The sequence below is a fragment of the Ascidia mentula genome, chromosome 4 (genome assembly GCF_947561715.1).
Source record: "Ascidia mentula chromosome 4, kaAscMent1.1, whole genome shotgun sequence".
Classification (NCBI taxonomy): Eukaryota; Metazoa; Chordata; class Ascidiacea; order Phlebobranchia; family Ascidiidae; genus Ascidia; species Ascidia mentula.
In genome coordinates this window covers 13101609-13117943 of record NC_138569.1, presented here as the reverse complement: position 1 = coordinate 13117943, position 16335 = coordinate 13101609, and the positions used below count along the sequence as shown (strand labels likewise).

General features: G+C 34.1%; 2 protein-coding genes across 3 annotated transcripts; one reads left to right on the top strand and one right to left on the bottom strand.

Annotated features, from left to right (window-relative positions):
* Positions 1-146: 146 nt before the first annotated feature.
* LOC145899295 (V-type proton ATPase 116 kDa subunit a1-like) lies at positions 147-9527 on the top strand. 2 transcript variants are annotated; one of them, XM_082988032.1, is made up of 20 exons: positions 147-340; positions 400-478; positions 1213-1310; positions 1368-1496; positions 3519-3628; positions 4414-4540; positions 4617-4699; positions 4757-4850; positions 5473-5685; positions 5758-5908; positions 5964-6103; positions 6167-6418; positions 6478-6596; positions 6658-6787; positions 6852-7049; positions 7347-7403; positions 7747-7887; positions 8172-8289; positions 8353-8443; positions 8502-9527. In XM_082988032.1, exons 1-20 carry the CDS (start codon positions 224-226, stop codon positions 8674-8676), a joined length of 2622 nt encoding a protein of 873 aa, XP_082844158.1. In that variant the 5' UTR covers positions 147-223; the 3' UTR covers positions 8677-9527. The 2 variants fall into 2 exon arrangements, with proteins under 2 accessions (XP_082844158.1, XP_082844157.1); XM_082988031.1 differs by lacking the exon at positions 4757-4850 and adding an exon at positions 5231-5324 and having other exon boundaries at positions 8502-9525.
* Positions 9528-9933: 406 nt separating this feature from the next.
* On the bottom strand, positions 9934-16321 carry LOC145898557 (thioredoxin domain-containing protein 16-like). The gene is made up of 21 exons (XM_082987061.1): positions 16199-16321; positions 15582-16101; positions 15215-15362; positions 14947-15021; positions 14762-14883; positions 14571-14695; positions 14257-14373; positions 14020-14201; positions 13890-13959; positions 13535-13721; positions 13274-13438; positions 13155-13214; positions 12916-13093; positions 12696-12796; positions 12244-12328; positions 12044-12185; positions 11731-11909; positions 11564-11651; positions 11401-11500; positions 11163-11295; positions 9934-10644 (listed from the first exon to the last, which is right to left on the bottom strand). Exons 2-21 carry the CDS (start codon positions 15715-15717, stop codon positions 10572-10574), a joined length of 2466 nt encoding a protein of 821 aa, XP_082843187.1. The 5' UTR covers positions 15718-16101; positions 16199-16321; the 3' UTR covers positions 9934-10571.
* Between the last annotated feature and the right edge of the window lie 14 nt (positions 16322-16335).

Here is a 16335-nt window from a genome sequence, read left to right as displayed (position 1 = left end):
AAATATCGGAATCCATAGGGAAACGGCAGAGTTATGTGCGTTTGAAGTTTTGTCGACTGGAAAAAAAGTTTTATGTCGACTAGCTTCTCTTTGGTCACTTCACTTGGTGTCTCTTTGGTGGTAATTGTTATTTTTACGATGTAAACGTATATATATGCATTGCAGATAGTGCAGAGATTATAAGTGTGATTGAACTGTTTATTAGTTGGGCAAAACTCTAAAAATGGGGAGTTTGTTTCGAAGCGAGGAAATGTGCCTGGCACAGCTATATCTACAAAGTGAAGCTGCTTTTTCCTGTGTGAGTGAATTGGGTGAACTTGGCTTGGTTCAGTTTAGAAATGTGAGTTTTTGATATAGCTGGGCTGGTTTCCAGTACTTTTTACATTTGTTTTTACTTAGCTTAATCCTGATGTCAATGCTTTTCAACGGAAATTTGTGAATGAGGTTAGAAGATGTGATGAAATGGAAAGGAAATTACGTAAGTGTTTTTATGCTGTAAAAGTTAAAAGTAATTATCATGAATTACTCAACATAAAGAAATGCTTGTCCACCCAATCAACAATCACTGAAAAAATCCACAACACCAATTGCAAACTTTTAGATTTTTTAGACAAACCAATACACCTCTGATTAGAAACTAATTAAGGAAAGCCAAAAAAATCCTCTGCACCAGTAGCACTTTTCAATCTAGTGAGGTTGTCTCATGTGCAGCAAAACCTGCAGGGGGACTCGGGGGTGTGCTGAACAAAAAAAACATCACCTTTCGGACATGTGGTTATGAAAGGTTTTCTATTGCAACACTCACATTGGTACAGTTGTGGATGCTTTTCTTATTTGGCTGAAAAAGCGATCACTTTTGCATCAGTGGAAGTAAATAAGATGGGTTAATTATAATGTAAAAAAGAACACAAACTGTACAAACAGTGGGTTCTTCATCTACTCAAATTCGTCAACACTAAAAGCGATTGTCTGCAGTGCAGTAAATAGTGATTTGTTTCTATCACAAACTGTCTGGGCAACCACTGCCTAAAAATAGTCACAAAAATTATTAACTGATGCAATAACGTGCATTGTCAGAGCAATTAAGGTCACCAAAAACCTTCTGCAAATTGGAAACTTTCCATTCTGGATCTTCTAAATACCATAAATTATTCAAAATGATTTGCACTAGTTTGTTCACTTATGAAAAATACAACATTTGTTACGTTCAAGGATTTTTGGAAAGGGAGTTGAAGAAAGATAACATAACAATTGATGATAATGGTGAAAACCCACTTGCACCTTTACCCAGGGAAATGATAGATCTTGAGGTAGGCTTGTTTGTATTTTTTTTTAGTCTCACAAATGTATATCATGGTAATTATCAGGCAAAATTTGAGAAACTTGAAAATGACATGAAAGAAGTAAACATGAATCAAGAGGCCTTAAAGCGCAACTTTCTTGAACTTACTGAACTCAAGCACATTTTAAGAAAAACTCAAAATTTCTTCGAAGAGGTGAGTTTGTCTGGTGGTAAAAATTATCAAACAAATTTTATTTTGAACTAATTTTATAATTTTTATTATCCTGCAAGTTTGGAAGTTGTTTGCTTACTGTGCTGTCACATTTAATTCTTTCTCTTCTCTGTTTTTAATATTTTGCACGTCCTTTTTGTCATGTGCCAAATTCTGAGTAAAAGTCGAAGTTAACATCATTCATGAAATGAACACACTTAACAATTCAGTAAAATTTAGTTACACAGTGATGTTGAACAGCCACGTTTATTGAAGTTGCATGATGTCCTTAACTTGAACATGTATAGTATTTAAGTCAGGGATATTTTACCAGCAAGAATGTTGAAAGAAAAATAATTGTGGTGTAAGGTAATTGGAAATAGGCTCCGCCATCAATTTTTTTGTAAAGGTAAAGTGTTTTTTTGTACAAAGAGAAAATGAGTCTTGTTGTAATGTGTTTCAAATAAAAAAGTATTTTTGTTCGTTTGTAGTAATTTGTGCATCACATCATCCAAACCTTATTTAAACTTTATAGTATTGCAGTTTGATGGTACAGTTGCATGTTTGTTTTGTGTGCTTTCTATTTGTGTCCATTTGAACAATGCACAATAAGAGTTGCCAAAAAGTATTTGATCATTAAACAACTCGTTATTACGAAACTATGGTTTTCACTTAAGATAATAGTAGTGTGTCAATGAGGGTGAAACCCTGTTCAATTTCAGCACCAAACAAGTTTTGCTTTTTCCAAAAACAAATTAGTGTACCAATAATAAGTTTAGAACAATAATGATATATGTTCAATACAAACAATATAACCAATGCAATATTCGAGGATTTCATGCTAAAGATGTTTCTATTGTTGTACTACAATCATTTTCAGTGTAAAATGAAGGTGAAAATTATCAACTATTGCATTGGCTATTTTGTTTGTATTAAAGATTTACAAAACCGTCAGTTATGTTCTTATTGATATTAAACTCCACTTTCCAACATCTTGTGAACTAAACTGATTTGTAAACAGCTCGTTAAGTGGTGTTTGTTGGAATTTCTTGTGTTGGGTGGCTTTTCAGTTTGGTATATTAGATACACATAATTGCTGTGTAATCAGCTATAGAATTAACAAATGCATGCTCTGTCTTTGAAATAAGGAATGCTTTTTATAGCAGCTATGATGCTTCTGTTAATACATTAATTTTCAATGTTACTTAACCTTATATTACCAATGACATATTGTGGGTACGCAAGGCAAGTCTTTGGGTAGGATTGGGTTAATTGAGCCTGATTACGTGTTTCACTATCAAACTAAAAAAAATAATACATTATGCCTCAGAAAATATGACATGTCTGTTTGCTTCCTGTATATAATGTGGTATTTATAAGTTACCATATCAATGTATTATACAATGTATATTTCGGCAAATTTAGGGCAAACAACAAATTACTGGGAACAGTGTTTTAGTTGTACTCCAGCAACATTTTAACAATTATTTTTTTGTAAGATTTAATATATACACAATAATGCTCAGTGATTACCTTAAAAAAACAACCAGATTGTGAATTAATTCTTGTAATCATCCCCCATTCAATCCTAATGGCCTTGAAATTTCCACCCAGACTACTTTTATGTTTCAAAGTATTAAATCTTTAAGAAAAAGCTTTCTTACAGGACAAATATATTAAAATATTATCGTCAACTAGGTGCAAAAAATTAGTTGAGAAAATATAACACTTTCATGAAAAGCTGCTTTTAAACGATTGCATAAGTGTTTATGCACACAGAAACAAGGTGTCAGTGAGGTCAGTTTAGATTTTTTCCTGAATGTCACAAAAACTCTAATTGTATCATGTAATAGAAAATACCTTCGCATAAGAGCATTAATTGTTGTCACACCTCATTGGCAACTTCATAACTGGATCAACATACTTAGTTTAGTTGATTAACTATAGGTAAAAATGATGGTAGCAGAATATTTTGTGTGTTTCATGTTATGTTCTCCGTCTTGTCATGCATGTTGTTGAATGAAGGCTGCAATGTATCATGAACAACAAGAGTTTTTTGGTGGTGGAGCAGAAGAGGAAAGTGCTCAATCCTTACTGAATAGTGAATATGGTCGAGGGCCTTTTACTAAACTTGGGTGAGTTTCTTTATCTCCAAAAGGAAGTTTGCAACATACTGTTACATAAAGATTGCAGAGCTATGCAGATCAAAGCCAAAATGTAGGCAGTTACGTCAAAGTTAGACCAGATTCAGTTACATAGTGCCATTGCAGACAGTTGATTGTGTGTGGAAATGAACAGCATTTTTTGTGTGTACTATTTTTTTCTAAATCTTTCCTACTCTTCTTCCACTAGAATTTGTGCAATGTCTCGATTATAGAAATTTTCTCGTGCAAATATTTTATGCTGTTGTTTTGTGTATATTTCTGTCTTATCTGTTTAGTTGCATGTTGTGCTGCACTTACTAATTTCCTTTAGTTTTCTGCTCAACTGTGTAATTCCAGTATTTGTTCCACTTATCATTGCTAAACATGTTTACTTTTGTTATTGGGCCATTACTTTTGTGTTACGCACTATTTCGCCTCAAATACATTTTCTGAACATAGATGGAAAATTATGATTCTTATGAAGAAGATGCATTAGAGGAATTCCGACGGCAACAACAAACATCATTGAAACTTGGGTAAGATAAGATGTGAAAGTTGGATGGATTCTAAAAAGACAGGCTGCAGATAATTTTCAGTTCCCAGGAAAAGGTTTATGTAAAAGTATACCACACCCAGGCAGAAACATAAAGAAAAATGTTTTGGATTGAGAGTTACCAAATGCAGTGGAATGAAAATGCCTGTTTGAGTTTTGAAGAAGTTCTTTTCATCATATGTATTTGATGTATGACATTTTTTTGTTTTTTTCATTGTTATAGATTTGTTGCTGGTGTTATTCTGCGGGAGAAAGTTCCAGCATTTGAACGTGTTTTGTGGCGGGCATGTAGAGGAAATGTGTTCTTGCGTTACACTGAGATAGAAACTCCATTAGAAGATCCACATACTGTAAGTAACTAAAAGACAAAGACATACAACATATCTTCCTTCACTTTCCTAAATGTTTTGTACATTTACTGTGCAGGGCGATTCTGTAAACAAGTGTGTTTTCATAATCTTCTTTCAAGGAGACCAACTAAAAAGCAGAGTGAAAAAAATATGTGAAGGGTAAGTGAAGGTTTACAAAAAGCCTTGCATGTGGTTGTTGTTTTGTTTGGAAAATAGGTTTCAGGCCACTGTTTATCCATGTCCTGAAAATTCTGTTGAAAGAACCACAGCAATTGGAGTTTTAACTGCTCGAATTGAAGACATCCAAGTGGTAAATTCTCATTGGCTCATTGATACAACCCCTTTGTTACTTAACAATCAATGTCCAGTTTAATAAGTTTGCTGTAGATTTTCAGCAATCTTTTGTGTGCTTGTCAGAATATGTCAGTGGATAAACATGTTCTACCTAAAATTGGCTGGTCTGTGATGTATGGGGTTGAATAAATGAACTAATGTGAATTTATTCTTGATGATCAGAAAAACTATCACCTGTTTTGTCACAGTAATTTTCCACCTAATTGAAAATTGTAGAATCAGTAATACAAAAACAATTCCAGCTTACACTCTTCCTTTCTTTTACTGTGCCAAATATACAGAAGTTTTTTTGTCCAAAGTAATATTTTTTCAAGTATAATTAATTTCTCTTGTTAGGTTTAGAGCCACGCTCTATCCATGCCCTGAGACTCCACAGGAACGCCGTGAAATTGCTATTGGAGTCATGACTCGCATTGAAGATCTTCAAACTGTAATTAGTCACCAATAATTGTTGTTGTGTCCTTTTTGTTTGTGTATTGTTAAGCGAAATGGTTTGTCCACTGACATATTTATATGGCCATGTTTATCCAAACACTTTTTTTCAATGGGTAGGTGTTTATGAGAGATATTTGTTGCAGGTTCTTAATCAAACTGAAGACCATCGCCGTCTGGTGTTGTCTCAAGTTGCCCGGAGCATTAGAGTTTGGTTCATTAAAGTTCGAAAAATCAAGTTTATCTACCATACTCTCAATTTGTTTAATGTGAACATTGCTGAGAAGTGTTTGATTGCTGAATGCTGGGTTCCTGTTGTAGAACTGGACAGAGTTCAACTTGCATTAAGACGTGGCACCGTGGGTTACATTACATTACCTTCCTGTTAGGGTCATGCTGATAATCTTCCAAATGTTAAAACATTGTTTTAGGAAATGAGTGGGTCATCTGTTCCATCTATACTACAACAAATGAAAACTGAAACTTCACCTCCAACATACAACCGTACAGACATGTTTACACAAGCATTTCAAAACATAATTGATGCATTTGGGATTGCCAATTATCGGGAAGTTAACCCTGGTGAGTTTTAGTTTAAAGATTCAAGGGTAAGGATTACCAAAACGTTTTTCTACAGCCCCATTTACAATCATCACTTTTCCGTTTTTGTTTGCTGTCATGTTTGGGGATGTTGGTCATGGATTTCTCATGTTTTTGTTTGGTCTTTACATGGTGATTAACGAAAAAAAGTTTTTGGCAAGCAAAAATGACAATGAGGTTTGAATGCAACACAAATTAATTCTAAAAAATACATAAAAAAAAATAATAATTTTGTTTCAGATATGGGATATGATGTTTGGTGGACGCTACATGATACTTCTTATGGGTCTATTTTCAATGTACACTGGCTTCCTTTACAATGAATGCTTTTCACGTTCTATAAATGTCTTTGGGACTTCGTGGAATGTCTCTGCCATGGATTACACAAGTGCTGATCTCAAGTCATCCACATTGACATTAAATCCTGCCAAAAATGGAGTGTTTCGTGGAGTTGAATATTCTGGTTCTCCATATCCATATGGGATGGATCCTGTAAATAAGTTTACTGACACAAATTATCTCTAGGTTATGCTTACTATTGTTTGTTTTAGATTTGGCAATCGGCTTCTAACAAAATAACCTTTACGAATAGCTACAAAATGAAAAGTGCTGTAATCATAGGAACTGTGCAAATGATTTTTGGTTTGTGCTTGGCATTTTGCAACAAAATGTAAGTAAAAAATTTGATTACCTTACGGTGCGCAAAATAGTTTTTTCTCATTTTTCTGCAGATATTTTAAGGACAGACTGACACTTTACTGTGAATGGATTCCGCACATGCTTTTCTTGCTTTGTGTAGTTGGATATTTATGTATTATTATTATCTACAAATGGATAGCCTGGACAGCTATGGAATCATCTGTAAGAACCAAAGAAACACTAAACAAGTGCTATGTTGCATTTATTCTTGTGATGTTTTGCATAGATGGCTCCAAGTCTACTGATTGGTTTGATCAACATGTTTATGTTCACTGCACCTTCTGAAAAGGCGAAAACATTGTTGTACACTGGCCAAAATCCTGTGCAAATTTGCATTGTCCTTTTGGCTATGATTTGTGTTTTGTGGATGTTACTTGCAAAACCAATTGTACTCTACATGAGAAACAAGAAGAAGCAGCAACAAGTAGGCACAGTTAATTTAAGCATGTAGATTCATCAAGCTTTGTTACCTGCACTTATCATACACCAATCAGAATGCTTAACGCAATAAAGTTATTTATTAATGCAAGCTGTGATTACTAAGAAAAAACCTTGTGTTATTTGCCACCTTAAACATTTTATATTTTCAAAAAAATTTTTGTACATGCATTTATGAAATATAGACCCTATAGATTCAATAAAGGCAACATCTGATTATAGTTCGTTGGGCTCACTTTTTGAGTAAGTGTGGTGCTTACTGTGTTGCGAATGTTTGTTTTAGTGTATTGTTCATGTTGATCCTGTGTACAACCCAGGCTCATCTCCCACTCACAATGGGGTATGTGGCACATGTGGATTTCATTTGTTTGATACATGGGTTTTGGGCATGACAGTTCAATTCTGCACCTGATGGTTGCTGGGTGTGCTGTTTGGGCATTCATTCAGCCATATTATGTTAGGTTTAGTTGCTGCTATATTCCCTGGTTTACTTTTCTTTAAGTTATAGCTTGCTAAAAAAATCTCGCTTGACCTTCCTTCTACGACAGATTTGCTTGCCTATGTAGTTTGCTATCACTTCATCAGTTATTTTTGATTTTGAGGTGTGGTTACATGCTGTAGTGCATGCCAACTCCAGCCAACAGTTTATTCGTGCTGTCATAGTGATACTGTTACAACTTTAGGGAACAACAACATATGCTGGAGTGAGAATCGCTGTGGACGAAACATCTGATGAGGCATCAATAATTCACCATGACCATCTAGAGCGATCAACTACTCTTGACTCAACTGATTCAGATAGAGTTGCTGGAAAAGAAGAAGAGGTTTGTATCATTTTATTGTTGGGTGGCTGATGTGTATGTATTTGCAAATTCCTGTCCTATTTTCTGTGTGGATTTGATGCTTGATGTTTAATTTACTTTGCCTTGGAACACAGATCCAAATAACATCTTATAGAGTAATGATGTGCATTGTCTATTCAAAAACAACTTTAAAGAATAACATCTAGTGGAAATTTGTAGACCTATTCAAGTAAATGGTGATTGTAGTTTTTAGTATACGTTATGATTTGTTGAGTATATGATTCAATATGACTTGTGGTTTTTAGTTTCTTATCGGAGAAGTGATGATACATCAAATAATTCACACCATAGAATTTTGTCTCAACTGCATTTCTCACACAGCCTCATATCTTCGGTTGTGGGCTCTCAGTTTAGCACATGCAGGTACCATTCCCAGCTTGATTTATTTTGTAAGTTTTGCCACGTTTTTGTGTGTTTGTATACCAGAGCTCTCGGAGGTACTATGGACCATGGTTATGCACAGTGGCTTGGCAATGAAGGGAATTGTTGGAGCATTTATGACATTTGCAGTGTTCTGGTAAGAATAGTTTAAAATTTTCTTTGGGATTTGTTTTTTATCTCTCTACATTTTGCAGGGGATTTGCTGCTTTGACTATTGGAATTTTGTTAGTTATGGAGGGATTGTCTGCTTTTTTGCATGCACTTCGTTTGCATTGGGTTGAGTTTCAGAGCAAGTTTTACCATGGGGAGGGATATATGTTTGCTCCATTTTCCTTTGACACAATAGTCGAAGGAAAAGTTGAGGAATAAGTACTATATACATACATGAGTAAAATGTTGCCACTGTAAAAAATAGAACATATAAATTGTAAAATGTGCAATGATTGTTGTGTGGTGTGTTCTGCAAATGTTATGTATATATTTGAGTTCATTGCAGAAAAATCAATCCGTCATTAAAAATGTAGCAAATGTTAGTAAACAGAAATGGATGGTGGAGATACCAATCAAGACCATTCTAAGTGTTGAAAAGCAGGTCAAATTCAATGGGCGATTTGCATGTCGACCACCATTTTAATTTTAAATGTGTTAATCACATTTTGTTGAGCATTAAATTTCTGTTCTCTTAATGTTTGTCAATATTGGAACCTATTACAACAACGCTGAGCGGAATTGCAAAGAATTTTTTGAACTACGCAAGTAATTTTGCATTCCCTTATTATACTGAATCGCGAAAAGAGGGTCAGTGGGCGATGTTTTTATTTGAAGTATTTTTTTAAAAGGCAAAAAGTGTTTAATATTAGGAACACAACTCACAGGTTTTCTCATAATTCTGAGTATAAATAGACTGTTTAATATTATTGTTGGGGTTTGAACTGCTTGCTGCTCCCTGTGATTTATTTTAATCTAAAAAACACAATTTTTGGTGAATGTCTGCTGTACCTTGTAAAATATACCATGTAAATCATGGTGGTGCCTGTGCATATGTGTCAACTCTACCGTAGCACTGGGACCCATTGCATTGTTACACGTGCAGAGATGGGATCTTTGAATAACATCAAATAAAATTTATGTTTCTCAATGGATTTAAAAAAAATATATAGCGTATTTGTGTGTTTTACCTGTGCGAACCACTGATCCCTATCTCTATCAGTGTTCTATAGGCCTAGAGATTGATCTGAACCGATAAAGTGTGTCGGCTAATTGCCTATGTCTCTCCCGGTCTCTATATGATTTACTGGAAAACATAGTTTCCGAATATTCTACCCAACACAGTTTGTTAAATAAAAAAAATTACTTCAGAAGTAATTCCTAATCCGGCGAGTTTCAACAAAATGGCTATGCCTTGCTGCCTTGCAACATCAAATTGAACATATATTAGACAGATTTTAAAATGCACATATACAGCGATTTAATAGTATATGATGTAATATGAGGCACTGCATTGAGAGAAAAGGGCATTGACTGCTGTTTGCTGGCGTGTGTTTTAGACTGAGGGAGAAATGTTTGTTTGCGATACAAGCGATTTATCCAATGAATTATTTTGCATCGCTGGGTAACTTCTACACGTTTTCATGTGATGGAAGGAAATACCACGAAAAAATCATCGCACGAACATGTAAAAACGTATTTCCTCCAATACAGTTTATCTCAGAACAACAATTCAGTGCCGAAAGGAAAAAAATGAACATTAAATGTTAAAGTTGGATTATATGCACGTATATAATTCGCCGTGGTACTATCAATTCCTTACAATCGCAAAGAAAAATCCGGCACAAAAACGCCAGTTATCATTTTCTTTCAAGAAAACCTGAAACATTGTTTTTCTATGAACACGAGACACTGTTTATTTTCTTTTATTGCACATAGTTTTTTTTTAATCTTCGATAGGCAAGTATGCATCTAGTTTCACATATCTTTCTCCATTGCACTTTTCCGAAAAATACAAACATAGAAAAATGAGGGCAAGCATAACAAAATTGTTTCAAAAAGAATGGCAAGCATGCCCAAAATCAACAATTGGCATCAATAAACACTTTCCTATCTAACTTGCTGGTATACATAAAAATGTGGAAATAGTAATAAAAGCAATGTATAAAAAATTCCGCCAATTTCTATTTTATAAACATGCAACTCAATAACATCACAAGCAAAAAATTGTTGGTTGTGCACAAGTTTCAAATCTTGATTCAGTTTGACAGTTTTGTTCATAGCTCAGTGTGAAGAAGAGGTTTGGGTTTCTGGCGATTTAATGAAGACTGGCGTGCATGCAAACGGGCCCTGCATAATGGAAAGACAATTGGTAACCATTTTTTTTTAAATACATAATCAACAAAACTTAATGACCTAAATTGGAAAGTTTATGACAGGCTACAGTTTCATTAAGTACAGGTATAAGAAGCCACATAAATCGTTATAGAAACGACAACAATTTTACTGCTTCCCATGTATTTTTTTGATAGTTATGGTAAAAGATTAGATGGTTTCATTTTGGTGACAGTAGAAGTTTTGCAAACAACTGCTGAATTTAAAGCATTTGCAAGCAACCACACATTGAACACAGTTAATATGTTTGGTTTACAAAATCAAAACAGTTTTAATGGCCATGGTGGATTAAAATGCCTTGTTTATTTTAGGAATAGCCCACAAGGAATATAGTATTTACTAATGATCTATATCATGTTAGGCCTTCAACAACCCAGAAGCACACAATATGTACAATAGTTTTTGTTGAACTGTTGCCTATTTGGGTAATTTAAAACATTTATGTGTGTAAATTACGTTTTTAAGTGTCTTACGATTTTATGGGCTGCTTCTCCATTTTTTCCCTTGAATTATGGTCTGTAACCGGATATGTTCCTTCATTTTTCATAAATAGCAAATAATCATATCCAGGAATGCGTGGACCCCATACATCATCCCGAAAGGTAACTGAATATAAGATTAGGCCAAGTCAACTTTTCAAAACTCTATCCAATCTAACTGCATGTAAACAGATAAATATTAAGAAAAAGTTGCTGGTTGCCTTATTCTTACATGACACTTCTTCATTATCGTTAACACATCTTTCAATCCATGCCTTTATGTTCTCTTGGGTTTCAACCTTGTCAGAGGACATCATATTTACCAGGTTTTTCTAAAACAAAAGTTTACATACCTTGAAGCCACATTCTAATTTAGCTAGTTGAACGTATGTTACCTGTTTATTAACAAATGCAACAGGTAGAGGCAATGTCTTTCCTTCAGAGTACACTTGAAGAATATATTCACCTGTAGTTCCTGGTGATCTATGACAAGACTTCGTGGTTTATGTAATAGTTACTTAACAAATCAGACATATATTGAAATGTATTTTAACCAACTTACGAATCCATCCAAGTAAATAGAACATTTAAATTTATTTCACTCTTTAATGCCATTTCTTCTAGTTTCTTTGATAAAGAAGTTTGTGTTTTAACTTCAGGTGAACTTTGGTTGACAAACTGTATAACCAATGGCTTTCCAACGTTTAGCATCGAATCATAGTTTGAAATAGTAAGTTTAGTCTAAAAACAAAGTTGGTTAAAGTAAACTTTTGTAAACCAGCTTTGAAACTTTGTCCTGCAATGTGAATTCACAGCCGGTGTTAGCTAATTTGCATGGCAATGTGACATGACTACTAGAAGTCCTAATAACTTACCCAATGAGATACTGAAGAAGAATCCATATATTGCTCAATCCCAGAAAAATTGGTAAAGGCTACATGCTTCAACTGCTGACCATTCACGCTCCTTAAAAGGTAATTTTTTCCTTTCCAGTCAGCTATGTCGCCTGCATCAGCACTGCAAAATAACACAAATTACTTTCATGACAAGAAAATAGGATAAAAGCAGTACTTACATAATTTTCGCATCACCATCTTTTACCATCAAGAACACTGTCTGGCTGCCATATCTTCTTGCAGCCTTTTTGAAAACTACATCACCTTTTTCAAGAAAAAAATGCATTGTTATACACACAAAAGTTGCAAATGTTTGCACACATCTTATAAATCAGTGTATAAAAATAGATCTAGCATTTATAACTGCACAAACACAACAGTTGGACATTTACTACAGCAGTTGTTCTCAACCATAAAGTCCTGGAAAGTTGCTGTGAACCACCTTCTTAAAAAGGGTCATTTCAGAGTGCCTCGTTCAATACTTGTTTGTTGCATTTATGTTAAAGTGTGATGTTAAGATTGCCCATGGTCTAATTTGTTCGGTTGTATTTGGACCAACTTGGCTATAAAGTGCACAACTCTGGCTTACACAATTAAGAAATAAAGAGCATTTTACTAACATAACATTTACCTTTTTCAGTGCCAATTATACCAATTATCATGTCTGAATCTTCGGGAATAGATTCAAGCAGATCATGTTGAAGTCCTGTGATGGGCCATGGCATGGAATATCTTAAAAAGATCAAAATATAAAAATTAATATTTCACCAAACACAACCGAACATAATATCAAAGTTGCAACCCCTATTAAAAACTATGTGCAGAGCATATTGACGTCCAGTGTTACATACAGGGTAATGGTTTTTGCCATGTCACTTTCTGACCATAGACCAGTGTACTCATAGGCAATTCGTGCTTCATTTGGCCGATAGAAAAACATCCTTGGAAATGTGTTGATATTTTCCTTTTTGCAAATATCAGGCCAATCAAAACATTCAACACGATGAAGTGGTGATTTAAGTTTTTTCCCTAAAAAGAGCAAAATAAGGTGTATTTAAAAACCCACTATGCTGTATTGATTTAAACATACTTGTGTAATCTTTATGTATAATTGCAAAGTTTGAAAGTGCTGCCAGAGACTTGGGATTAACTAAAAACAAAAAATATAAATTATATGAATGTGTAACTGCATTGCACATCTATACATACACTCCAATGTAAACAGCACAACTGCATATTCAGTTCCATTGACAATTTCTGGATATGTAACGTCTGTCAATCTTGAAAGAGTTTTATGGTCATAAAGATATAGATCAACCAGCTTACGACTTGAATGCACAGTAAATGCAACAGGGTCATCCTGAATGGTTTGACCTGTAAAAATTTGTTTTCTTAAACCTGCAGCAACTGATAATCTCACTTTTTGACATGAAAATCTTTGGACAAACAAAAGCACAAAAATTTATCTACTTTGTTGTGATGATATTTCCTGAGAATGATCATTAGTATCATCTTCACTAGTTTCACCGTTATTCTCATTTTCTTCACTCTCATGATCTTGGTTAGGTTTGTTGCCAGTTACTAAACTATACTTTTCTTTGACCTCCTCAAATATTTCGCTGATAAGAAAGCTTTCACTTGCCCCAATGTCCCCACCCTACAAAACAAAAGACAGGATGTATACTTTTAGTAATGTTCTTATTGAACATGGTTTTATTTAATTTCAGTAAATAGGTTTCATTACACAAAAAAATTATGCAGTATGCAAATTTTGCCTAAAGTCAACGAAAAATTTATTTATTGTAAAAATTTTGGTATTGCTTACCTGATGTAAAATGGTAAGATGTATCCTATTACTTTTTACCACCTTTGATGAAAAGCCATTTTTAACATCCCTAAAAAATACACACGGTATCAACATGAAACATGATCAAATTTAAATACTCTAGACTTACCCATTGACCAAAATACATTCAGCTGATAGAAAATACATTGCACATGTGTGCGTTGCAAGAAGTTTAGCTTTTTTCCATTTTCCTTTGCCGGCAACAAACAAAAAAACTTCTGAACCCTCTTCATGGAGCTTTTTAATGTGATTGTAAATTACAGTAGCTTCTTCGTCTCCATCAATAAAATGCTGAGGAAAAGTAATCAACAAAAAATGATTTTTTTGTGAAAATGTTAAAACATACCACAAGAGGTCTATCCCAAATGCTTTCAAGTGTTTCTTTCAAACCATCGTGATGATGAAACTCAACTAAAGGACACTCATTATTGATTAGGTCAGATGAGCACAGAGATATCCAAATCTAAAAAAGTGTAACACAATTCAATTGAATTGAACAACTTACTTGAAGAGAATATAATATACTTTTGTTCAAAAATGACAGCATTGAGGAGTTTAAGTAAGGTTTAGGAAAATAGATAGACATGCAAATAATACAAGTAAAGTAACACACAATGAGACAAAGATATGTATTTTTTAGTAAAGTCAGCTCAACATTACCGCTCCATTTTGATCAATTGTTTCAGAATGTGGCATAGTTTCACTTGCAATTTCATAGTCAGTAATGTACGCAAATTGAATTTTGTTGATCCATTGTAATGCTGACTGGATAATAGAACTGTGAACTGCAAAATGTCAAAAAAATTGAAAGAAGGCAGTTGATTTTGTGTATGGAATGAATAGTAACTTACATTGTGAACCAATACCATTGACATAAGTTATAACCATATTGCACTTTGCTGCACATTTATTCTTTAAAGCAACCCACTGTTCCAAGTTTTTGATGTGAATCATTGCTTCATCATTCAACAAACTATGAAATAGAAATTTTAACTATTTTTCCTGAATGTGAAAGTTTAATGATGCTTGCACTCACTGTAGGATCTTTCCTTCTGCTTCATTTTGAGTTTTAATCTCATCAGCTTGTAGGTCTGCAACCATCTTTCCATTTCTGGAGCAATAGAATGATAATAAAATGGTTAATTTTAAAAATTTATTTTTTAATAGAGCTTCCAGATACAAACCTAAAAAGATTAAAAATTTAAAACATTTTGCCTTATTACACATAAAGACACAATCATCAACACAAAAAATAGAACAACTTGAACCGCTTAGTGCTGTAATTTTTGCATTGCTGAATTTACCGAAATAAAAGGATCTCAGTTGGGTGACTACTGCACAAGTCAGAGTGGGAAACTTTACAATCAAGTACACCAAGATTCGTTCCATGCTTTTTTAGAGTAGCTGAAGCTGTCTGAAGTGCTTGCAATGATTGATTGACAATCTCATCATCTGAAAAATATGATCTTATTCTTATCATCTGCAACTTGTTTAAATACCCTGATTGTGATACAAATTTATAGAATCTTTAAAATAAACAAGTTTAAAATCAGAAAAAATTTTATTTTTGAATAGCTTTAAAAAGGCATTACAATACTTCACAATATTTTCACCATTGGTAAGCAAAAATGCCATGATAATCTCAATTTGTAACATTGTTCCAGTATTTACCTTCGGCTGGCAATAAAATTACACCAAACCCTGTCAATGACTCCTTCTTGAGTGAAAAATCATGATCATTTATGATTGGCACTTCGAAACTAAAAGACTCAACCACACAAAACAACAAAAGAATTGTACACAGCATGATAATATTTTAAAAATCTACAAAAACACATTCATGATTTAGACAAGAGATACACAACTTCAATTCCAATAAAAATTACATACAATCACAAAATTATGTTCAACTATTTTTACAGCCACCAGATTTCGCTACCAAAACAACCAGAAACGGGTCGTTTACACTTTTCCTTAGGTGCGTTACATACGATTTCGCACTAGACCAAAATTAACCTCAATTTTCGGCCACGCCAGTATGCAAACAGACGAGCATACGCTTTGCAACAGAAGAGCTTTGTCCGGATACGGATTTCCCAACACCCAATCCTGCATTTTCCCACCACCATCCGCGGTAAGCATATGTCTGGTGCTGGTTCGCTGAGTTTCCCAAAATTTTCTCAGATGGTTGCTTTAACAAGGTAAAGTTTGGGTTAGGCTTTTTTTGAAAAAACAATTTGTTTTGAACCAAATATTCCTGGGAATGTTTACCTCACCCCGTAACTCACCAGTCAAGGTGGGATGTCACCAGTTAAAAATGTGGGCTCATGCACTTTCTGCAAGTTACACCGCCGTAACTCATTTGAAGTTGTTTTTTGAAATGGTTTTATTCGTAAAAAAAACTGTCCCTTTAGTATACTTTTGT

What these genes read in the sequence shown, in the direction of transcription:
- LOC145899295 (XM_082988032.1), top strand. Translation starts at nt 224, where the DNA reads ATGGGGAGTTTGTTTCGAAGCGAGGAAATGTGCCTGGCACAGCTATAT. An exon ending in GGGAAATGATAGATCTTGAG is followed by an intron (nt 1,311 to 1,367) that starts GTAGGCTTGTTT and finishes GGTAATTATCAG; the next exon opens with GCAAAATTTGAGAAACTTGA. An exon ending in GAATTGAAGACATCCAAGTG is followed by an intron (nt 4,851 to 5,472) that starts GTAAATTCTCAT and finishes TATTTGTTGCAG; the next exon opens with GTTCTTAATCAAACTGAAGA.
- LOC145898557 (XM_082987061.1), bottom strand. Translation starts at nt 15,717, where the DNA reads ATGCTGTGTACAATTCTTTTGTTGTTTTGTGTGGTTGAGTCTTTTAGT. An exon ending in GCAGAAGGAAAGATCCTACA is followed by an intron (nt 14,884 to 14,946) that starts GTGAGTGCAAGC and finishes TCTATTTCATAG; the next exon opens with TTTGTTGAATGATGAAGCAA. An exon ending in ATGGCAAAAACCATTACCCT is followed by an intron (nt 12,797 to 12,915) that starts GTATGTAACACT and finishes GATCTTTTTAAG; the next exon opens with ATATTCCATGCCATGGCCCA.